We start from the raw sequence: 24,595 nt of genomic DNA on the forward strand, positions 1-24,595 counted from the left end.
ATGTCTTTTGGACTGGATGAGGAAACCGGAGTACCTGGAGGAAACCCCCGAAGCACGGGGAGAACATTGCAACATGCACACTTTGCGCACGCAGGGGCAGAGGCGGGAATCGAATCCCCAACCCCAGAAGTGCGAGGCAAACATACCACTAAGCCACCCAGTTCATAGGGGAAAAACAGTGTATTTTAATGGATTTATTTATGCATTTTTTTGGTCCATTTGGTCCACAGCACTTTAATATATTTTTCCGATTGCTGACATCCCTGTAGCCACGTGGAAGCATGAGAGATGCTGGATATCTCTTACTTTGGCTCCAAACATCTTCAGCAAGACATTATAGCTCTCTGTTTCTTCTGTAGGGTACTGTTAGAAAGAAAAACAGAGCGTACAAATAAAACAATATTAAGAAAATTAAAATACATTTGTAAAACTAATTATTCATTTTGATCATTCTCATCATTGCCTTTGCCGGCACGTATACATTGTCATAAAATGCATGCAGACACAAAGACACACTAACCCACACATGCATAATGAGGTGAGCGTACATATAGAATATAAACACATAAATGTATTAGCATATACACAGCCGACTGTTACCCTGGTCAGTGCCTTGATAAGCTTCTGCAGGACAGGGGCTTCAAGGTGTGGACACTGAGATGTCACTTGAGCCACACAGCTCAGCAAACAACACAGAGTGCTACGCTGAGACTAAAATGTGCATACACACATGACACAGATGCACACACAGAGACGAAGACAGCGAGACAGAAATAGTTCAGTTTTGTATTTCTTAAGTCCTACGTTCTTCAGGTTAGCTGTTTACATCAGGAGTATGGTATCATATATTTGACAATTAAACATTTTTATTCAAAAAAAGTGCTAGGTCAGTGTGATTTCAGGTTATTCAAGTCACCTTGTGCAGCATTTTTAGGGGATTTGGACCGGGCGTATTTGTTAGTTTACTTATGTCGTCTGCACTCAGGACAGGATCCTGTTAACACACACAGCACTATATTGTAAACCTTTACAGCGACTAGGTGAAAGCAAGATGCTTCATCGTGGTTCATATATATATATATATACAGCACCACTAAATTCATACATTCTCCACAAACTTATTCACAGGGACTTGTATTACAGATGCTACAGATTCATAAAACTATGAATAAAAACATTATTTAACAAAGAAATGTATAATCATTGATATGGTGAACATTAATGCAAAGAGATGTTTAACATTTATGGAAGGATTCATGTCATAGGAAAGTCTTTTTTATATATATTTAATAACTTCAAGAGAGAGGAAGAAAGAGAGGCTGGTGATGGAACAACTCTTCATAGATGCTTACTGTATATAACATAAGTAATAATCTTGTCTCACAGATGTTCCACAACTTTAAATGTAATAATTATAAACTGTTAAAAAGAATAATGCATCATTCATTAATATATTAAAAATTGTAATAATTGGCAAATCACTGTGGTATAAAAGGAATGAAACACTTCAAGGCGTGCTGTTGTGTTGAGCCATGTTACACCACCACCATTGTGGATTTACGTTCCTATAACAGCACACATTGTCGCGTTTTATTCCTTACTTCAACATGAGTCGGAATACAAAGCGGGTACTGTTTGTGTGCTAATGAGATTCATCACTAGTCTAACTGCTTCCTTACCTTTAGTTTTTCTAACCAGATCCACATCAGAGCACTTAGAACTTTCGGGTCTGTCTCCATGGCCAGTGTGGCCCATCCATAAGCGCTGATGTTCAGTTCCTCCTGTGGGATTGTGAAGAGTGTAGACATTATAGGAAAAGCCTCTACACATGTTCCGTACATATTATACAGTGCCCTCCACTAATATTGGCACCCTTGGTAAATATGAGCAAAGAAGGCTGTGAAAAATTGTCTTTATTGTTTAACGTTTTGATCTTTTGTTTAAAAAAAAATTCACAAAAATACTCTGCTCTCATGGATATCAAACAATTGCAAACACAACACAGGTTTATCAAAAAAATATCTTTATTAAATATATGTGTGCCACAATTATTGGAACCCCGAAGAATTAATGTGAGAAAAATATATTTGAAGTATATTCCCACTGATTTTTTAAAAAATTTTAGTACACCTGGGTGACTAGGAACAGGAAATTATTCAACCATGACATCCTGTTTCACAGGGGTATAAAAATGAGGGAACACAATTCCCTTAGTCATTCGTAACAATGGGTAAGACCAAGGAATATAGCTGTGATGTGCGGCAAAAGGTTGTTGAGCTTCACCAAAATGGGAAGTGGCTATAAGAAAATAGCACAAGCATTGAAAATGCCCATTTCCACCATCAGGGCAATAATTAAGAAGATCCAGACAACTGGAAATGTTATGAATCAACCTGGAATTGGACGAGTGTCTGTATCGTCTCAACACACTGTGAAGAGGATGATTCGAGTGGCCAAAAAATCTCCAAGGATCACAGCTGGAGAATTGCAGAAGTTAGTTGCGTCTTGGGATCAGAAAGTCTCCAAAACTACAATCCGAAGTCACCTACATCACCACAAGGTGTTTGGAAGGGTTTCAAGAAAAAAACCATCGGGTTCTATGGTCAGATGAAACCAAAATAGATCTTTTTGGCAATAGACACCAGAGTTGGTTTTGGCGCACACAGAGAGGTAGCCATATGCAAAAGTACCTCATGCCCACGGTTAAATATGGTGGCGGCTCTTTAATGTTTTGGGGATGTTTTTCTGCCTGGACATTTTGTTAGGATACATGGCATCATGTACTCATGATATCAACAGATATTAAATGAAAACCTGACTGTCTCTGCCAGAAAGGTTAAAATGGGCCGTGGTTGGACCTTCCAGCAGGACAATGATCCAAAACATCCATCAAAATCAACACAAAAATGGTTTACTGACCACAAAGTCAAGGTCCTGCCATGGCCATCCCAGTCCCCTGACTTGAACCCCATAGAAAATCTGTGGGGCGAACTGAAGAGGACAATCCACCAGCGTGGACCTCGACATTTGAAGGATCTGGAGAGATTCTGTATGGAGGAACGGTCTCAGATCCCTTGCCATGTATTCTCCAACCTCATCAGGCATTATAGGAGAAGACTCAGAGCTGTTATCTTGGCAAAGGGAGGTAGCACAAAGTATTGACTAAAAGGGTGCCAATAATTGTGGCACACATATATTTAACAAAGTTTTTTTTTAATATAAATAAACCTGTCTTATGTTTGTAATTGTTTGATATCCATGAGAGCAGAGTATTTTTGTGATTTTTAAAAAAAAATATATATATATATCAAAAGGTTCAACAATAAAGATGATTTTTCACAGCTTTCTTTGCTTATATTTACCAAGAGTGCCAATATTAATGGAGGATACCTCCTCACTGTACCTCCTCACTCAATAATACTGTTATAACTAAAGACCATAGCTCAAAGTAAAGTGACTAAAATGGCCTAGAAATGTACAAAAGATTAGCTATTGATATATTGATGTATTGTAGTGAATACAAAAACTAGAGTCCGGAAAGTTGGTAACACTTTACAGTAACAGTACATGGATAATCATACACTAATACCTGAATTAATACTTACTTAAATATGAACTAATGATGTAGTAATCACAAACTAATGAAGAGCTAATCTTAACTACATTGTGAGTCTTATGAACTCGTGTGAATAACAACCAACTTAAGTACATGTTAGTACATGTTTGTTAGTTAATGTATTAATTCACACAAAGGGATAAACTAGATCAAACACTTGTTTTAAATGTTAATAGATAACAGCATCTGCTAAATGAATAAATCTTACTTTATATATTTCACCCTTGATTCCAAAGGAGCATTGCCCCAGGCCCGAGCCACCCAGAGCACATACTAGTACTACAGTGGGATTAGAAGAGAAATGGATGGAGAATGATTCAAAACAGGCTGAGATGAAATTATTGGTGTTTATTATTAGTGCGTCTTTCTACGTTCTATAAATAGGGTCAGTGTAAGGTCAGTGTAATTCTGAAAGTAATCCAGCACCATCCAATGATCTTTTGGATAGAGCATGTTTGATTTAGTTTACGCATACGTGTTAATTAACACATTAACAAACAAACATGTACTAATGTACTTCACGTGGTCGTTATTCAAGAGTTCATAAGACACATGTCGTAGTTAAGGTTAGCTCTTCATTAATTCTTGATTAGTACATGCCTTAACTCATCATTAGTTTATATTCAAGTAAGTATTAATTCATGTATTAGTGTATGATTATCCATGTACTGTTACTGTAAAGTGTTACTGAAAAGTTTATATCTCAAATATATTTATGTAACAATTTTTTTTTTTTGCAGTACATTTATTACATGTTTGTATCAAATTAGTTTACTGAAAGCACTATGCGGGTTTGTTTGGGGTTTTTTTTTTTTGGAAAAGACTTGTCAGTAAAGGTTTCTAACCTGTAATAGTGCAGCTCTTTGTAGGATTTTGCTGCCTGTGGATTCCTGTTGTGCCATTGCTTTAGCAACAGCTCTCGATGCGGTTGACCCTTTTCCATACTTGTTATTTTTACAGAGCTTTGTACATAAAACAAAACAAAACAATTAAAAAAAAAATCCACCATCACTGTACATCAGCAAACAGGAAACCTGCATTTGTGGGGTGGCTAGAAGTTCAAAAACTAACAATTCCACTAATCTTTACCTTTTGTGCAGAACTGTATGTTTGTCAGTTAATGGAAATCAACTCACCTCGATATTGGAGCTGAATTTTGGGAATTCTTTAAATGTTTTCATCATGCACATTGCCCTCTTGCCAGCATTGGGCTTACCCAGGTGATGATTTGATGATGATATGTGTGTCTGTCTGTCTGTTACACAGTTAGACTCATTTATCCAGACACTCAAAGCAGGATTTACCGATTCCTCCTTTCGTAAATGACTCAAAATTCCATTATAGACTTTACCATCATTCCCAAACAGTGTCGAACTGTGTATAAATTTCGTGTCCTGGAGAAAAGACAGAAGAATCTCAGGTTTTTATCATGAATTGAAAAGTTTAGAACCTAGAACAATGTAAGAAAAGCCGTGAAACCGAAAATAGCACTGATTTATGATTCACTTATATGCCGACATGTGATTCATGTTAAGATGTGATTGTATGTGTGTGTATGTAAAGCAACCTAGCATTTAGTTTCACCAAAGCATCTTAAAGTTAAGCAATGCTTTTGGGAAACACAGTTATAATTTGGTCTCACCTTGTTTAGAGAAATTTTGCTGAGGTCTGATTCACTGTAACTGCGCTTGTTCAAAAGCATTTCCCTCTTCCTTTCTAAAAATCCGAAAGGCTCGTCCCAGGAAGAGACAGACACGCAACGGTCTTCCCCTTCCACCAGGACAGGCAAATACCACTGACGTGCCAATACATTCCTCACAGCCTGCTGTAGAACCAAAATGGCTGCTTTTTTCTCCAGTTCCTGCCGAACATCTAGAGGACTGGCTGTTCCCTGGGCGAGGGCTGTCAGCAGGCTGCACAGAAAATGCAAGATCTTTGGTGTGTGTGCAAGGGAATGGGCCTCTTCACCATGTAAGAGCATGACCTGGCGCTGAAGATACTGCCTCATACTGAATGGGGCACCATGCCGCATGTTCAGCATTGGGTACTGCGCAAGCTGGGAGCCCAGGAGCCTCGCAAAGTCAAACACCAGGTTGATCTGGGCACGGGTCTGAATCGAGCAAGGCCTCTTTATCCGCACATAGTGCACAGCCTCGCTAGCACTGATCCTTAACGTGTAGATCAAGTAGCATGCAATCAGCACTCCTGTAATGTTACACAGATTGTCAGAAATCATACATAAACAAATTAGTGTTCACTAATACTTGTATGTATATTTAGTGAGCTAATTATTTGGTTAGTTTCTGGTTCATAATGGGCATGAATAGACATGTTTGAGCTTAATATGTAATCTTAAGGCTTGCCTGTTCTGCCCAGTCCAGCGTGACAGTGTACAGCCACTTTACCCTCCTGCACAGAGAAGGCCAAAACCTTCACTGCATCTAGAATCCCCTCCAGAGATGACACGCCAAAATCAGCCATGCCAAAGTTATAGAAGTAAACTGACCAAGAAGGAGGCAATCACATAAAACACTGCACCACTTACTGATTTTTTAAAAAATCGGTTATACAGTAAGCGTGTGTATGAAAGACTGACTCTGATTCTCCATGAATATCTGAGGTGAGTATGTGAAGCCGCTGTCAGGCTCCAGTTCAGGACCGCAGTGAGCGTGCTCACCTGGCAGCTGCATATTAATGATGGATTTAATGTTCAACCTGTAGACACACACAGACACTCATGCATACAGATATGTCATTACTTATTCTTTAAATAACCAGTCTTTATCTTTAATTATCTTTAAAAATAAAATAAAAACAACAACAAAAACAAAACAGTAATCAGACTCTTACTTCAAACTTTTACTTGCATTAGTGTTACATAAACAATCAAAAATATGACATTTTTCAAAACTACCTTGCGTCAGACAATTTACTGCTGAATTGTAACTGATTGCTCCAATTAACAAGTATATATTAAAATGATGTAACTATATATTAAAAGGTGTATTATGCCTATAGACAAGTCTATAGACAATTAATAGTCCCCTGTAAAGCAGGCTCAATATTTAAGCTGACATTTTTGTAACCTACTTTTAAGTGGTCTTTATAACACTTGGTGCTCAAAACTGAAAAATTTCACCACAACCTAAATTATGGATCAGCGTATAAAGCGACGCAGTGGATAAATGATCTGCAAGCAAATTGTGTTTTCACATAACTAAAACGTACATGTGAAGAGTTTAATTCATAAATATATGCCAGCTTATTGTCCTAGAAACAATATACACAAAAAACAGATACATACCATATGATATGAATAATCCATTTTTATTTTGTTAAATACAGTATAATTTATGATAGATGATAGTAAGACGTTTCTTACATTTTTATTTTGCCATATTAGTGTTTAGTTATTCAGTATTCTGATACTATACTGACATAGATATCAAAGTCAATATTGTTATTGTGACAAACCTGTTATAGCGGTAAATGAGTCAAAACACTTACTTTTTAAACTGGTCTATTAAGTTGTACGTCTTAATGAGATTGGTGGATGGCCTTGCCATGGCAACAATGTCGTCAGTCACCCTTAAATCAAAAATAAATAGACGTTTGGTGTAAACTGTTTTAATGACTGGCTTAAACCAGTGGTTTGAGGTTTACAATATATTTAACCTGACATATAATATGTTATGAAAATGGGCGCTTCTGTTAAATGGAACATTGTATAACAAATATTCGTATAATATAGCAGACATTCTGAGAGAGGAGACTCACCAGCTAGAGAAGAGGCCCTTAATGGCCTGTTGGCTTGGTCTCCAGCACACTGGCCCCTCATAGCGGCAGTCTCTTCCCCCACAGGCCAGCAAGCAGATGACCTTTGGGGGAATGGCCTTTACCAGGGTTTCCCTGGCCTGGGAATATGAGGGCTTTGGCACTGGAATCAGCGAGGTCATACCGGAGACAGAATGTAGACGGAGGACAGGTAGAGTGGACGGAGATCAAACACTGCTAGTTAGCAGGCTACACTACAGGCACAGGTTAAGTGAGGCAGTTTGGTGGGAACCTGCATGTAATTGGCTGTATGCTTACATCTGAGCAGTAATAACTAGTTTTCAGCATTGCTAAGGGATAAATAGCTAAAGAGAAAACAAGAAATTATTTGTTTTAGGCACAGGAAGAACCATACAAATAGAAACTGAGTAAAACTATTCACACCCTTCGCTGGCACCAGCTGCAGGTTTTATGTTATCCGCATTTACTAGAATGCAGACATTTGAAACTCTGGAAAATTCTTATTCATATTCAATAAAAAAAAAAACATAACATTAAAACATGTATCACATAAAAGCTTTATATAATCAGTCCTCAAGCAATAACTTACCTGTCTTTGGCTCCATCTGCACAGGTGACATATGAACAGTGTGCATGCATGTGTGTGAAATAAGTAACGGTAATCCCACACTGCCATGCTGTAGATGCTCGTAAGATTGACCTAGCTTCAGAGCACTCTAATCCTTATTAACTGTCATAAACACATTAGTGGACATACAGTACTGTGCAAAAGTCTTAGGCAGCCTATTTTTTTACTACAAACTTTGTTATAGATTTTTATTTGATGACTTCTACATTATCGAGTCAGTACAAAAACATTTTAGATTCCCAAACATTAGTTTTCAAGCACAAAATTAAAATGTTACAGAAAAATGTTTGTATGTCAGTAAAGAAAGCAGCATATTAAGCGGTAGGAGACACTTTTTAGACAAAAAAACATAATGAAGGCTGCTGGGTTTTGCTGCAGAAAGAAGAAGCGAGTGCGACAGTCAAAGTCTCCAGAAGAATCGTGTCTGGTTCTGCAAGATGCTCAATAAACCCTACAGATCATTTCCTTATAAAACTGCACTAATTCTACCTGCGACTACTTTTCTTTTAAGCAAAGGGTCGTCACACCAAATATTGCCTTTATTTCATTTATTACTGTTTACTGCTCTATATAATATTTTTAAATGGAGAAACATTTAATTTCATTATTTTTGAAGGCATATTTGCTCTAAAGCATTTCTTTGCATGTGCCTAAGACTTTTGCACAGTACTGTACATTCACCAATCATAGAAACATCTGATTATATAACATGGCCTGACCACTCCCATATATGACTTCATATACATGGTGATAAACAGGTTAGTATTAGGTTTAATATTGTTAAACAATCAAGCTGCAGAAGAGTGCAGGAGAGTGATTTGTACAAGCCCAAAATGTAAATAAAAACAGAATGCAATGATTTGCAAATCTCATAAACCCATGTGTTATTCACAGTAGAACATAGAAAATATATCAAATGTTTAAACTGATGAAATGTACCATTTTAAGAAAAAAAAAAAAAGAATGAATTTGATGGCCGCAACACGTCTCAAAAAAGTTGGGACGGGGCAAGAAACGACTGGAAAAGTAAGTGTTACTAAAAAGAAACAGCTGGAGGAACATTTTGCAACTAATTATGTTAATTGGCAACAGGTCAGTAACATGATTGTGTGTAAAAAAAAAAAAAAAAAATCTCAGAGAGGCAGAGTCTCTCAGAAGTAAAGATGGGGTGGAGTTTGGATGGGAACATTTGTTGCTCTAAAACCTGTATATACCTTTCAGCATTGATGGTGTCTTTCCAGATGTGCAACCTGCCAATTCCATAGGCACTAATGCACCCCCATCCCATCAGAGATGCAGGCTTTTGAACTGAGTGCTGATAAAAAACTCTGGGTACTCTGGTTTCCTCCCCCAGTCTAAAGACATGTCTTGTAGGATGGTTAGTGTTTCCTGTCTGTCGTGTGTGTGAGGTGTGCCCCGAGTTGCCTAGGATAGGCTTCAGGCTCCCTCCAACCTTGTGTAGGGTAAGTGGTATAGATGGATGGAGGTGTGCTGGGAGTAGGGAAAACACTAAAATGTGCAGGACATGGGGTACTCCAGGACCAGGCTTGGGGAATCCTTTAACTCAGTGGTTTTCAAAGTGGGGGCCGACAGGGGGCGCCCGGGGGGGTCTCAACAATTTGGTGTGAAAAATAAATAAATGTATGTTTTCTCTTTCTCACTCTCAGACAACCACACACACACAATCAATTCCTAATATAATGTAAAGATGTAATTAAATAATAAAAAAGGGGGATATATTCAGAAGTCTGTATTTTTAATGTGTTTTAAAGACATCTTGCAAAAGGGGGGCCTCGGTCAAATTTTAATGCCATTTGAGGGGCCTTGCCGTGGAAAAGTTTGGGAACCCCTGCTTTAACTTATAGGGTCTTATAGGGTCAGGTGTGGATGTTGTTTAAATGTACAAGCTAATCGGGACTTTTCTGTATAAACGCGAATGTTCCATTACTCTCAATGAATTGACCAATTTCCCAACATTGCTGAAATATCAAACATGACCTTACAATATCTTCAGAATGAGCTGCAGCTTTCCAGCGTTAGAAACTTCGCCGGCTTTTATTTTGACACACAAAAGCGACCTCTCGCGTTCCGGCTGATCTACACGCTCATTGGTTATAAACGCGCGCTATGTTGGTCATGTGACTTACAGTAACGCGGAAGTAAACAAATGACGCGGTCGGCTCGAAATAAACTGTGCAGTTTGTAATTTGGGAGAAGGTAGCAATAATGTAATCAAACTCAGATCAAATACATGCGTCCTTTTTGTTCTCTTGTCTTGTTTTCCAGTAGGTTTTATTTCAGACTGAAATGTTAGACTGTTAAATTGATAAACAACTCCTTCACGTGTTCAGCATGTGATCAAACCAAAGCACCGCCATATAGATCTTATGACATGATTAGCGTTGGATCTGTTGCATTTCATTTTAATCAGGAATTATTGAGTGCAGACAAAGCTAGTTATCATTTATATCCCCAAGTTTAACTGTAGATGATGCCATGGACTGGAATGCGACAGAATCGATCATCCAGTCTGATGAACAGCACGCGGAAAGTAGCGAGTGTGTGGACGCGAGAAATAAACGCGATGAAGAGAAGGCTGAGAATCAGACTGTTAACATCAGCTTGTGCGGATCCATGCCTTTGCTGTGGAGGGCGGCCGACATTAGAAAGTGTAGAGAAGAGGTCGGGGTGATCGGGACTCTTGTGGGGTCTCTGGCCAGACAGCCAAGGCAGAACATCAGACTGGGAAGACCGCTGGAACTCCTGCAGGAAGAAGCTCGGCTGCTGGTGGAGACTGGAAAGGCGACTGCTTTACGGCATAAAGAGGTAACCACTGACCTCAGAGCTTGATGCTGATGAGGAGTGTTACGTCATAGTGTTTGATATCAAGGCACTTACATGCAACCAACAATATAAGGTGTTTTTGTGTGATAATTGTCATTTTTTGGTGCATATTTTGTGTGTCAAATGTCAGCTTAAGTAAAGTGGGTTTTTATTTCATTACTCTATACAGCTTGTACACATTGGAACAAAATCTTGTTTCTCCAGGTGCATCGTGCAATGACAAAAGTCTCCATACACAGGGGAAATATCTTCCCAAACTTTCATACAGTAATTTATATTATACACATTACCGGGCAAAAGTTTGGAGACACTCGACTGAAATGTTTCACATGACCCTTTAAAAAACCTTTTGATCCGAAGGTGTATGATTAAATGTCTGAAATGGGTGTTGTAGACAAAAAATATATATATAATCGTGCCAACATGTTCATTTCTTTCATTAGAAAACTAACATTTTATTTACAAAAAAAAAAAATTTTTTTTAAACGGATGACTCGGTGTGAAATATTCCGAAAAGCAGCCGATAAATGTCCAGTGTAGGTGGGAACTGCTTTAATACTGATTAAAAAGCATCTCGGGGAGATTCCTCAAGAAATTAGTTGAGAAAATGCCAAGAATACATTTCTGGAAATTCTAGGCAAAAAGGGGGTCTACTTTGAAGATATTAAATTATTTTGATTTTGGATTTTTTATCACAAAATAATTCCCATAGTTCCATTCGTGTTATTCCAGATGGAATATTTTGATGACTTTATTATTATTCTAAAATGTGAGGGGGGAAATAAAAATAAAGAATGCGTGACCGGTAGTATTATATTTCAGATAATCTTTAAGAACGCCTTCGACAAAAGAAGAACGTATTGAAAGCATTCTCATGGCTGGATCGGGAAGCTGTCGCAAGGTTGAGATGGACTTTAACAGTAAACATGGCGGGCACATCACACATGACACTGCCGCCAAACTTATTAACAAATTCAAAAAGACTGGAAGTGTTGCGGACCGATCGAGAAATGGACGTCCACGAACATCCAATAACCGACGTGGTGCTGGCAAACATAATCCCCAAGAGTGTGAGATGAATGCAGAACAATTCATACACAGAACAGGGCAATAAATACACAGGACATGGGCTGTAAACTATTGGTAGGGTAGCGGTAATATGTTTAGTGTTCTATAAAGTGTGTGCTTCAGCCTTGTAAAGTGTAGGTGTGTAGCATCAAGTACAGATGCAAAAGAAATCTGTAGACTTTGTGCAACAGAGGCTACATAATGTGCGTACCAAAGTTTGTTTGTCTTTAGAACAGAATAAAAACTAAATTCATTCATTTTCATTAAGTGCTTTATTCTGGTCTGGGTTGTGGTGGACCTGGTGTCAGTCCTGGGAATACTAGATGGAACACCAGTCTACTGCAGGGCATCATGCAAACACACATTCACGCACTCATTCAAACCTAGGGGGATCAATATTAGTGGATTCTTTCAGTTACATTTTTCTTTTTAATCCCATTTTTTATTCATCCATTTGTTTAATCCCAAAACTGGGGATTGAATGGGTTCAGTATTGTGTGAATAATATTGTTTACATATTAATCGTGTTTTCGCATTGACTTATTCTTATTTCCACAGCTGTCTGAAAATGCAGGAAGTCGTTTGAAGGTGGTTGAATTGTACCGGGCCAGACTAGAGCAGAGTTATGAGGAGCAATGTGCTCTCGCCCTGGAGGAAAGGAAGGCTGTACTGCAAAGAGTAATGAATGAGAAACAGAATGGTGAATGACACTCCATAGTATATTCAATACTGTAAATACAAACAACACCAATGCATTCACTCTGAATGATGACTAGTGTGTGCCTGAGCCTTTCTATTTACAGAATAGGCAAAAATAGGTTTTAGAAAATAAATATTATATACAATGATTCAAATTTTCCTGTCAAAATAATTGGAGAAAATATTGACTCTTCCTGTAACAAAAATCATTATTGCAATCTTTCTTTAAACAATAGCATTATATCCTCAAAAACATATGCAAAACATGTATACCCGTTAATAAATGCAAACAAATTGACATTTTTAAATTAATTATATTATTATTATTAGTATTATTATTTAAAAATTGCCCTCAGTCTACAGGACTCCTGTAACAGGAGTTGTCATTGCTTATGATCATACCCAGAACATGAGGTTCTACTATTTTTAATCCATCCAAATATGATACTGAATATGAAAACACATAAGCAGTTAACATACCATTAAACACAGTTATTTCTATAATAAAATTATAGTTTAAAAGCTTGAAACAGTTCAAGATTTCTGAAGAAATGGAGGTAAGAGTGATACGTTTCTAATAGGATTGCCAATACTTCTGAAATTGACTGCATTTTGTATTATATAATTGATATATATATATATTCAGTCCTTACAGGATTTCGCAGAGTTTTTTGTGATTATTACGGCCAAAAATGTTTGATTTTGTTGAGGCTTTTTTCAAAATTTGCGATTCAAGTTGTGGAGTTTTTTGTCCTTTTTTTTTTTTTTTGAAAATGACTTGAATTGGTGAAATTGCAATTGCACTAAATTGTTTTGCATGGTCTTTCGAAGTGATGTTTGTTGGTAAATTTGACTTTTTAGCTGAACTCATTTTTGGCTCATGTGAATCGAAGAAGGCTTTGGCTGAATGCGCGTTGTGATGATGTCACATGACCTGTCTTGGTCTAAATCTGCGGTAATTTTGAAAAACTGCAAACTCATCAAAATATTGCAGAGTATTGCCTGATTTTGAGTTCATTTCTGCGATCGCAAAATCCTGGAGGGAATGAATATTAGAGCTTCTTTTAAAGCTTAATTCCCATCGTGTCAGTATATAAACTGATTATTTGAATGTTGCTCTATCTGACATGGAGACGGTACATTTTTTGTGTCTTGTCATTAAGCTCATAAGGATAATGAGGGAGCAGAGCTGGCAGTAAGGGAAAGACTTGAATCTCTGGAGAAGAGCTTCTCATTCCCACGCTCTGCCATGGCTATCCAACTCTATACTGCTCGTGCTGGCTTCAGTCACTGTCCTGAGGAACATGCTTTCTTAGCTGCTGATTGGCCAATGCCTAGAGACGAGCGCTCGGAGACGAGGTTCCGGGTTTATAAGGATCTTAGGAGTAAAGGCTTCTACCTAACTGCAGCAGGGAAGTTTGGGGGAGATTATCTGGTGTATCCAGGTGAGATCATTATGGATGAATACATTTTTACTCGATCTTGCAGTCCTGTTATAAAGTACTGCAGTGACATGGTGTTCCCAGCCATTACACAGTTAAGTGATTTGTTAATTGATCATTATTGGATAATTATCGTGTTATTTTCCTTTTCCTCCAGGTGATCCACTCCGCTTTCACGCCCACTTCATTGCCCTGTGCTTGCCTATGGATGAAAAATTACCACTCTGTGACATTCTCGCTATTGCAAGGCTTGGGTCCAATGTAAAGAAAACAGTGATACTTTGCTCACCACAGGATACCAGTGACAGCGGAGAGGAAATAGAAGAGGAGGTTGTGTATTCATCTCTGCAGTGGAGTGGAATAGTATAGCATACAGGGTGAACAGACCCAGTGGAGTGCTCTCTTTGTCTTTCAGGACTTAATAAGCTGCTGGACTGAGCCTGTTTGAAAGCATGAGTATTTACTATAAAATTTAATCTGTTCATTTTCTCATGGCTGGTCATTTGTTTTCGATTTGTTTCCATGTCTACCATAAAGCAATATCTGGGATGTATCCAATAAATATCTGGTTCTGGTGGATGTTTGCCATATGGTTTCACCATGACTGTGTGAAGTGTTGAGGACATGTGGTTTTCTCTTTTTATGCTGACATAACTGGCAAATAAATTAATGTTTGTTCCATATAAAATACAGTGCCCTCCACTAAGATTGGCACCCTTGGTAAATATATTATTAGTAAATATATATTACCCTTGGTAATAAATTAATGGTAAAAGAAGGCTGGGAAATTTTGTCATTATTGTTTAACCTTTTGAGCTTTTGTTAAAAAAATTCACAGAAATACTCTGCTCTCATTGATAAGATGCTTGAGTTTATTTTTGGATGAGAGTAGAGACTTTTTTCTTGAAACCCTTCCAAACAACTTGTGGTGATGTACGTGACTTCGGATTGTACTTTTGGAGACTTTCTGACCCCAAGACGCAACTGTCTTCTGCAATTCTCCAGCTGTGATCCTTGGAGACGATATAGACACACGTCCAATTCCAGGTTGATTCATAACATTTCCAGTTGACTGGAACTTCTTAATTATTGCCCTGATGGTGGAAATGGGCATTTTCAAGGCTTGTGCTATTTTCTTATAGCCACTTCCCATTTTGTGAAGCTCAACAACCTTTTGCCGCACATCACAGCTATATTATTTGGTCTTACCCATTGTTATGAATGACTAAGAGAATTTGGCCTACGTGTTACCTAATTTTTTATACCCCTGTGAAACAGGATGTCATGGTTGAACAATTTCCTGTTCCTAGTCAACCAGGTGTACTAAGAAATGTAAAATATCAATGGGAATACACTTCAAATATATTTTTCTTTTTATTTATTAGAATTATAGAATATAATTCTATAATTATAATATAATTATAATATAATAATTTATATTATATAATATAAATAAAAAATATTTTATTTATTAGAATATAGAATTATATATTTTCATATGAATTCATAAGGGTACCAATAATTGTTTGCACGCCTATATTTAACAAAGATATTTTTGATAAACCTGTGTTTTGTTTGCAGTTGTTTAATATCCATGAGAGTATTTTTGTGGGTTTTTTTAAAAAACAAAATATGGTTCAACAATAAAGACAATTTTTCACAGCCTTTTTTGCTCATATTTACCAAGGCTGCCAATATGAGTGGAGGGCACTGTGCCTCCTCACTCAATAATACTGTTATAACTAAAACCATAGCTCAAAGTAAAGTGACTAAAATGGCCTAGAAATGTACAAAAGATTAGCTGTTGATGTATATTAGTGGAGCACTGTAAGTACAAGGTTATCAACCAAGATACTGAAAAAAAAACATGAACTGTTGTAGACACAAATTCTCGCAATCCTCTCGGAGCAAAAACACGACCATTTATGTAGGTTTTGAGCACTATGTTCCTACTTTTTGTAAATAAATAAATAATGTGGCGGTAACTTACTAAATAGACTCATTTATTTTGTTGTTTGTCGTTGATTCCTCCACTGATCCCATTAATAATAATCAGTTAGGAATGTAGATTAAAAACAAACAGGTACAAGGTAGCATAACAATAAAGTATGAAAGAACATACTTAAAAAAAAAAAAAACATTAACAAAAAATTTAAGGTGCTAATAGGGTGTTCAAAAGTTGAAAAAAATTAGCATTATTGATTTTCATATTTAGGACAGAAGATGGATAAAGATATACTATATGGTCCGACGTATGTGGACACCTGACCATCACACCCATATATGAGTCTTCCCCAAAACTGTTGGTACAAAGTTGCATACAATTGTCTAGAATGTCTTTAGCATGATGATATCTGTAGTATGAAACAAACTGGCCTAGCCCTGACCTGTTCCAGCATTTCTTTTGTCCAAAGTGAGGCTTATGAAGACATGGTTTGCTGATGTTGGTGGGGAAGAATTTGGGTGGTCTGCACTTATATAGAGCTTTTTTAACCTTAGCGATTCTACAAAGTGCTTTACACTGGTTCTCGTTCACCCATTCACACACATACTCACACACCAATGGTAGCAGAGATGCCATGCAAGGCGCTAACTTGCCATTGGGAGCAACTTGGGGTTCAGTGTCTTGCCTAAGGACACTTTGGCATGTGGAGTAATGTGGGCCTCCACATTATGCTCAGAGCCCTGACCTCAACCCCACTGAACACCTTTGGGATGAACCTCCTCACTCGACATCAGTGCCTGACCTCATTAATGCTCTTGTGGCTGCATGAGCACAAATCCCCTCAGCCATGCTCTAAAATCTAGTGGAAAGCCTTCCCAGAACAGTGAAGATTATTATAACAGCAAAGGGGAGAATAAATCTATATTACTGCCAATGGTTTTGGAACGGGATGGTTAACAAGCATTATCAGTTATGATGGTCAGGTATCCAGATAAGAGTAGTTCTTTCTCAAAATTGGCATATAAAACTGTTTAAAATGATAAAATAATTACATGGTAGTAAAATTTCTCTCTCCCATCCCTTCTATATCAAGGGTTCTTGAAATTTTAGCAGCCCAGGTCCTCTTTAACTGTAAAATAATCCCATGGACGCCCTCAGTGGATGCCCTATTTAATTTATGAACATAATCCTAAACTATTCATATAATAGGTTCATTATTTAAATGTATATAATAATGTTATGACTATTAATTGGAAGTATTGAGCTTTTATTTCTAAAATTTTCACTGACAGAACACACTAAACCCAAGTAAACATTGTGTTTTTGATTTGTTGAGGTTTGGATTAAACCCTTCATTTAACCAGTCACTTCCTTAGCAGACATGGACATATCTGTACGAACCATTCGTGGTTAAATTTATTTATTTAAAAAAAAAAAAATTACAGAGTCTTGTTTAAAAAAAAAAAAAAAAAAAAAAAAAGGTGGTCTGACGTCTGTATATGACCTTGGCAGAAAAGCTGTAGTGATTGTTTACAGCCATTGGGCGCTAACGAAGAGGAAGAAGAAAATAATAATCAAATCTCGGGTAATGAAATCTCGCGAGATCGTGGACGGCGCGGCCAAATCGCAGGCAGCAGAGGGGAGAAGGGAAAGAGAGGCAACTCATATAATAACTCATCAAAATGTCCGGACGATCAGTACGAGCGGAAACGCGAAGCCGTGCAAAAGATGATATCAAAAAAGTCATGGCGGCGATCGAAAGGGTCCGGAGATGGTAAGCTGAACAATATAAAGACGGTTAAGTTTCCTACTGTAAAAGCAACAGCTAAGCTAGTCATGAAAACACAAACTTCAGTGTGGCCTGTGGGCGGGGCGAAGTGTGGATTGACAGTTGTACGGTCGAGAGGTGACCAATAGCATGCCGACTCTTGACCGTTATGCAAAAGAGGGCGTGTCCTAAGAATGTCTGCCTGAAGGCGTAGCTCAGGTGAAGATGAGCTAACTGCAGTACCGTTCGTTTTACCTCATTGGCAACTAGGTGTTTATATTTCTAGGAAATTGTCGCACAAAGAATATATAATAGATGAATATAATGGAAATGTCGAACTTTCCATGTTTGATGTTGTGTCTGTGGATGTGAACAAGCTATGCTTACAGCTATTCTTTGAAATACTAACCTAATCCCTCTGTCTTTCAAATTTCAAGAAAGTAAATATTAAAAACATTTAATTAAGATTAATTAATGCAAACACTTGTTGTAATTAAAGTGGATTATTTTCGATTTTGCTCTCACAGATACGAATGCAAAATCAAGCAGATTCTGTAATATTCAGCGGATCTTGCAATTTTCAGCCAATTCATACAAAGCCCTGTTCGGTTCATGTGCGAAAGCTAAAAGGTCTCATTTACCAACAAACATCACTGTGAAAGACCGTGCAAAACAATTTTGCACAATTGCAGTTTGACCGAGTAGTTTTCAGCAAAATTTCGAAATCGAGTGTTTTTGGCCGCGAAAATCACACACCAAAAAAAACCTATGTGAAATTCAGTACGGACTGCTTTGTGGGAAAAAGTCCAACAGCACCACCAATGGTTGTAAGAAAAAATGCACAGAATGGTGTGAAGAAGTGAGGCTGGGGCTGATTTTGTTCTATCCCAGACTGTAGATCCATGCCACGTCAGGTCTGGAGCGAAACGCCACCTAGATTATATTTGTCAGGCTGCTTCACTGAGACATCCGTACCACATTGTCAAACGTGGAAAACATCCGTGAGTGTACTGAACATGAATGAGGTGGATTATTTACTCTCTAATATCTTTCTAAAATGGCTTTAGATGAGAAACCGAAAGCACACGTTGTCCGGTGAAAGTACAAATTACACACAGGAAAGAACCGTTTAGTATTTTACAACTTTTCTGTGCTACTTGGAGGACACATGGCATGAACCCAGGGGTCATTACAGACCAAAAAGATAGAAATCATGAATGCAGCTACTTATCTGCCTTTAGCTCATTCCTATATATACGGCATCAATGAGACCTTTATAAGATGAGATGCAATGCTTAAACCCTAATGGTTGGATTCTGATATGGATTAGATTTTAGCCTCCATTAGTCACTGATTATTTCAGACATTTCAGTCTGTCAGGTCTGTTTTATAATTATATATGCTTCATGTAACGTGTGATGCTTTTCATATAGGGAGAAAAAGTGGGTAACTGTGGGCGACACATCCTTACGAATCTTTAAGTGGGTTCCTGTATCAGAGACGAAGCAGGTATGAGGTCTTAAATTAAGAGAAATAAATTAAGAGAAGTGTCAGCTCATTTACAAGTTGATATTCTGTTTCTCTCTTCATCTCAGATATTTAAAGCTAAAGGCCCAGGAGGGGCTTCGAGGGAACTGAAGGGCTTTCCTACAGACGTGGTGCTAGAAAATGCTCGCTCAGTCTTACTGGATTTCCAAGGTAATGTACCTGAGAACGATGAATTCAGAAACGTATTATTCAAATTGTAAATGTTCCAGTTATAAATGTAAAGGCCCATGTTAAGGCCATGCTCATATAATTTTTTGAGTTCAGTGGGAAAAAAACAAACACATAAGCTTTCTCAGTTACATCTTTCAGTTTGTTTGATCATGCTTTAATCTTGCTTAACAGATGACAATAGTAACCAGAGTTTCTTGTCGGATGCCTATCAGTCGAATAACAAAGTGGACAGCAGCAGTAACTCTAGTTCACAGCATGCCAGTGGGGCAGTGAGCCCTACTCACACTCCCTACTTCCGCACAGAGGACTCGCAGCCACCCACCCTGGGACAGGAGACCATGGAGGGTAAGGCTTGTCACACATTCTTTACTTTATCAATGACCATGACAACAGCTGTTCTATATCTTCCGTTTTTATGTACCAGTACAAAACAGTGATAATTCAGGTATACCATCGTGAGAGATTTTTTTATATCTAATTAGACCAGTTGTCAGTGCAGCTGATTGTAATGAGTCAGAATTCTAGCTTATATTTATAGAGGAATGCAGTCGACAAAATAAAATATATTAATGTTTGTCAGATATATAGTATTTGTTGTCATATCTTTTCAGGGGAAAGTAGCTAATATACTGTACACTCAAACAGTCGCTAGAAGTTGGCAGAGGAATCATAGACCAATTTGCATATTCATGAATCTCTGTCATCCTTTGCATATTGAAACATGTTACATGAAGGAGAATTTTCTGAAGACAGAATATTTGCTAAGGACAAACAGTGAACAGTGTTCAGGGTTGGGAACAGTGATTGGCTGTTGGGAAACAATGGTGATTGGTTGTTGGGAAACAATGGTGATCAGTGATTGGTTGTTGGGAAACACTGGTGATCAATGATTGGTTGTTGGGAAACAGTGGTGATTGGTTGTTGGGAAACTGATGATCAGTGATTGGTTGTTGGGAAACAATGGTGATCAATGATTGGTTGTTGGGAAACAATGGTGATCAATGATTGGTTGTTGGGAAACAATGGTGATCAATGATTGGTTGTTGGGAAACAATGGTGATTGGTTGTTGGGAAACTGATATTCAATGATTGGTTGTTGGGAAACAATGGTGATCAGTGATTGGTTGTTGGGAAACAACGGTGATCAATGATTGGTTGTTGGGAAACAATGGTGATCAATGATTGGTTGTTGGGAAACAATGGTGATCAATGATTGGTTGTTGGGAAACAATGGTGATCAATGATTGGTTGTTGGGAAACAATGGTGATTGGTTGTTGGGAAACTGATGATCAGTGATTGGTTGTTGGGAAACTGATGATCAGTGATTAGTTGTTGGGAAACAGTGGTGATCAATGATTGGTTGTTGGGAAACTGGTGATCGGTGATTGGTTGTTGGGAAACAATGGTGATCGGTGATTGGTTGTTGGGAAACAATGGTGATCGGTGATTGGTTGTTGGGAAACAATGGTGATCGATGATTGGTTGTTGGGAAACAATGATGATCGATGATTGGTTGTTGGGAAACAATGATGATCGATGATTGGTTGTTGGAAAACAATGGTGATCGATGATTGGTTGTTGGGAAACAATGGTGATCAGTGATTGGTTGTTGTGAAACAGTGGCGATCAGTTATGGGTTGTTGGGAAACAATGGCGATCAGTTATGGGTTGTTGGGAAACGATGGTGATCAGTAATTGGTTGTTGGGAAACCTAATCACACATTATGCATCAAAACATCTGCTATTGCATATTTATACCGTATTTCTTTTAAAGCCTGTTTCATCCTCTCATTTTGCTCATAGAGCCATCAATGACCAGCAGTGAAGTCACTGATGAACCTCCAACTCTGATAAAAGAGGATTTGCTGCCTCTGTCTGCTCAGGTAATATACCTTATCTTAAGTAATATTATATATGCGCTAAAGACAGCTAAAGAAACTGCCTATAAATTATCCAAATACCTTATTCTGTGTGTGACTATCACTTTTACAGGAGGATGAGGATGTGGCAGTTGCTCCGCCGTTGAAAAGAGTTTGCACAGAATAAAAGGCTTTTATTAAAAGCCAAATCTTAAGATAGACACATCATGATCAAAACAGCTCACCTGGACACGTGGGACTGAAATGAGCAGCCATGTTGTGAACTCTGTGTCTGTCGGCTGCATTAGAATTTGATAAGGAAACAATGATATCACATCCCTGGACTGATTAACTAAAATTAGCAAGCAATTAATAAAAGAAACAACTACAGATCTCTATCAAAACTGTACAAAGGACTGAAAAGGCACAAACTATGAAATGGTTGGAAATTAATTTAAATTTTTTCCCCCAAAGTTTTTACATATTTTTACCATGAAGTATTTACTTGAAGACAAATCTGTAAGTATTATATTTGCTGTAAATAACTCCATGTGGGAGAGAACACTATAACAGTATAGTGTGTCATGGCATCATTTTAGAACATTTAAGTATCTACTCATTTGTATTGCATTTTAAAGCTTTTCTAAGTTTGTGTAGAATATTTGCTTTCACTGTGAGTGCATGTGTTGCTTTATTATTATTATTATTATTATTATTTTTTTTTACTGCATGCATGAAGGAGCAGTTGTTTAGACGTTTTACCAAACCGGATTTATTTGTTAACAAGCTAAATTTAGCAACGGTAGAGTTCAACAAAGTCATGTTGGACTCAGCTCAGGTACCTTAAGTTGAAATGTTAAATTGATCTTTCAGAATCAGAGAGAAGCAGATACAAATGGAGAATATAACAAAAAATGTAACATACTGTACTGTGTGGTGTTGAAGTTATTTTCAATACATAATTGACCAGCAGTTCTAGTAATTCCCTATTTTCAGACTTGCACTGGAAATATCAAGGTCTTGACATTTACATGCTTTGTTTTAATAGTCTATGGAGATGTCTTTATAGAAAAAAGAAATTCTATAAAATATAAACATAAAATGTGTGTGATATGAGTATGTTTCAGAATGAATCTAATCGAGTATGTATTCACATTAAACGGCTCAAATAAGTATTTTTCAAAATATTTTTGAAACATGGAGTGTAATCTGAGCAAGAGACCATAACAGAAATATGGAAGACATTGGAAGACAAAACCAATGGGTATCTTTAATTAGGCTTCAAAGAAATACTTCAGTGATTCTCAACTTTCAATTTCTACTTAACAGAACTGTAGAGCAACTGGGTGATCACCATGAAGAAGGATTTCGATACGTTTTCCCTGTGTTGAAATGGAAAAATTGTTTACTCAACACTTGCTTATAAGGGAAGCCTAACGGCAGCTGTTGGGGCTGTCAGTCGATGTTTATGCGAAACGTATTTTTGTAGAATGCGTTCATGAACTTTTATGAAAAAGTTTAAAGGAAATTAAATTATAAATCTGCATCACTCATTCTTTCAGAGCTGTGACTTTTTTCAGAAGGCTGAATTTGTCCGATTGTTATCAGCAGTCAACTGGCAAAGATTAATTAGGATATCTATTGTTTAAAAAACATTACCCTAGTAATTTTCTTTATCTCTGAAGTGATATCAACAATGTTTTGTATCTTTAATATGCATCTTTTACCTGTGAAGGGAAATGTTTTGTTCCTTTAATTAACTTTTAGAGTAAAGCTTTAAAGGCCTAGGCCTTTAAAGTGGTATTAAAGGCCCTTGATATTACCACCCCATTAACAAGCAAACATCCAGTTTGGAATTTTTTTTTTTTTTTTTTTTTTTACAAGAGTGTTTAGTATTTTGTACTTGGGTGGGGTCTTAACACATCTTACTGTTATTTCAGACCAATTTCTCTCTTTAACGAAGAAGACATGACTATCAAAAGTGGCCTTTACCTGGACGTTGAAACTTTTGGCTAGCACTAGTGGAACGATAGCACCACTGCCTGACCATTTGATTTCATTAGTTCACAGGTTCCCAACCTTGGTCCTGGAGTACCCCCTATCCTGCACATTTTATTGTTTTTCCCTGCTCTAATGCACCCACTTCAGCCTCAGAAAGGGTAGATAATTAGCTAAGTATTTAGTTGAAGCAGGTGTATTGGGAGCAGGGAAAACACTAAAATGTGCAGGACAGGGCCAGAGTTGGGAACCTGTGCATTAATTGCAGAAAGGACCCTTGTCAAACACATTTCAGCATACTCTCTACAGACATGTTGTGGTAGGAAGTACATTAACATTACATGATACCTTTAATGACCCCATGCAAATTTACAGTTTACCCACTGCATCACGCATTACATAAAAATAAAGAATTGGCATTTGGTAGAAATGTGTTCGCATGACATCTATAAAGCGGGCATCATAAACTGATTTCCAAAATGACTCCTGTTATTTAGATTAGATGCCATTGTATAGAAAGTGTATATATTGTGATATCTGAATGATGACAATAATGTGACAGGCTTGTTTAAATGTATGGTAATCTCACGTTGTCTCAAACTTCTTGTAGCCAGAGAACCCTTTTCTTCTTCTATTCCTAAACTTTCCACTGACCGACCGACGTTAGGTCCAAGGCGCTGATTTATTGTCCTACTTCACTGCTGAGGAAAAAACCATACAAACAGTCACAGAAATTCTAATGGTTTCCACTACATATACCATTACAAAACATCAGCTATTACCAAATGTCAAAGGTGTTCTATTGGTCCTTAATGGTATCCACTAGACATAACAGGCCACCAGTAGAAGGCAACAAATTACCACTAGAGACCCACAGGGACCGTTACAGTTTCCATTAAAACCAATACATATTCTATGAGGGGGTTTCTATTGGGTTTTTTTTTTCCCAGCAGGGTTATATTTGAGTTACTGAGGTTTCAATTGAACTCATTCATGTGCCCAGACAACCAGGTTAAACACCATAAGGACTTAATATTAAATGTAGTAACGATGATAATGGCGAAAGGATGAAAATCCATCCTACTTCGTTATCCAACTTCTCTAAACGGACCTTTACCACTTCCTCCTAAGCCAGCTTTTATATCGGGGGAGTTGCTATGATTTTATGCTGGGCGTGGCAATAACGACAGTCAGCCAAGTAGGCTAATCAAAT

The 24,595-nt window shown here is 37.6% G+C and overlaps 3 protein-coding genes across 3 annotated transcripts; 2 read left to right on the forward strand and 1 right to left on the reverse strand.

Moving 5' to 3' along the window:
* Positions 1-855: 855 nt before the first annotated feature.
* Positions 856-7,974, reverse strand: zgc:77752 (uncharacterized protein LOC393862 homolog). Its single transcript, XM_053622291.1, has 8 exons — positions 7,394-7,974; positions 7,124-7,204; positions 6,213-6,331; positions 5,980-6,117; positions 5,259-5,821; positions 4,462-4,578; positions 1,680-1,781; positions 856-994 (listed from the first exon to the last, which is right to left on the reverse strand). Exons 1-8 carry the CDS (start codon positions 7,570-7,572, stop codon positions 908-910), a joined length of 1,386 nt encoding a protein of 461 aa, XP_053478266.1. The 5' UTR covers positions 7,573-7,974; the 3' UTR covers positions 856-907.
* A 2,209-nt stretch (positions 7,975-10,183) lies between these two features.
* tsen34 (TSEN34 tRNA splicing endonuclease subunit) lies at positions 10,184-15,418 on the forward strand. The gene is made up of 4 exons (XM_053623545.1): positions 10,184-10,865; positions 12,510-12,651; positions 13,814-14,095; positions 14,250-15,418. Exons 1-4 carry the CDS (start codon positions 10,536-10,538, stop codon positions 14,459-14,461), a joined length of 966 nt encoding a protein of 321 aa, XP_053479520.1. The 5' UTR covers positions 10,184-10,535; the 3' UTR covers positions 14,462-15,418.
* A 2,247-nt stretch (positions 15,419-17,665) lies between these two features.
* Positions 17,666-22,922, forward strand: bcl7bb (BAF chromatin remodeling complex subunit BCL7B b). The gene is made up of 6 exons (XM_053623548.1): positions 17,666-17,811; positions 19,239-19,314; positions 19,401-19,503; positions 19,696-19,869; positions 21,329-21,408; positions 21,518-22,922. Exons 1-6 carry the CDS (start codon positions 17,720-17,722, stop codon positions 21,569-21,571), a joined length of 579 nt encoding a protein of 192 aa, XP_053479523.1. The 5' UTR covers positions 17,666-17,719; the 3' UTR covers positions 21,572-22,922.
* The last annotated feature ends 1,673 nt before the right edge of the window (positions 22,923-24,595 follow it).

The sequence above is a fragment of the Ictalurus furcatus genome, chromosome 4, assembly GCF_023375685.1.
Source record: "Ictalurus furcatus strain D&B chromosome 4, Billie_1.0, whole genome shotgun sequence".
NCBI lineage: Eukaryota > Metazoa > Chordata > Actinopteri > Siluriformes > Ictaluridae > Ictalurus > Ictalurus furcatus.

Coding starts and splice junctions, on each gene's coding strand:
- zgc:77752 (XM_053622291.1), bottom strand. CDS start 7,572: ATGACCTCGCTGATTCCAGTGCCAAAGCCCTCATATTCCCAGGCCAGG. Junction 7,205..7,393: donor AAGGGCCTCTTCTCTAGCTG/GTGAGTCTCCTC, acceptor TTTTGATTTAAG/GGTGACTGACGACATTGTTG. Junction 6,332..7,123: donor TTAATAGACCAGTTTAAAAA/GTAAGTGTTTTG, acceptor GTGTGTCTACAG/GTTGAACATTAAATCCATCA.
- tsen34 (XM_053623545.1), top strand. CDS start 10,536: ATGGACTGGAATGCGACAGAATCGATCATCCAGTCTGATGAACAGCAC. Junction 10,866..12,509: donor CTGCTTTACGGCATAAAGAG/GTAACCACTGAC, acceptor TTATTTCCACAG/CTGTCTGAAAATGCAGGAAG. Junction 14,096..14,249: donor AGATTATCTGGTGTATCCAG/GTGAGATCATTA, acceptor CTTTTCCTCCAG/GTGATCCACTCCGCTTTCAC.
- bcl7bb (XM_053623548.1), top strand. CDS start 17,720: ATGTCCGGACGATCAGTACGAGCGGAAACGCGAAGCCGTGCAAAAGAT. Junction 19,315..19,400: donor CTGTATCAGAGACGAAGCAG/GTATGAGGTCTT, acceptor TCTTCATCTCAG/ATATTTAAAGCTAAAGGCCC. Junction 19,870..21,328: donor GGGACAGGAGACCATGGAGG/GTAAGGCTTGTC, acceptor TTTTGCTCATAG/AGCCATCAATGACCAGCAGT.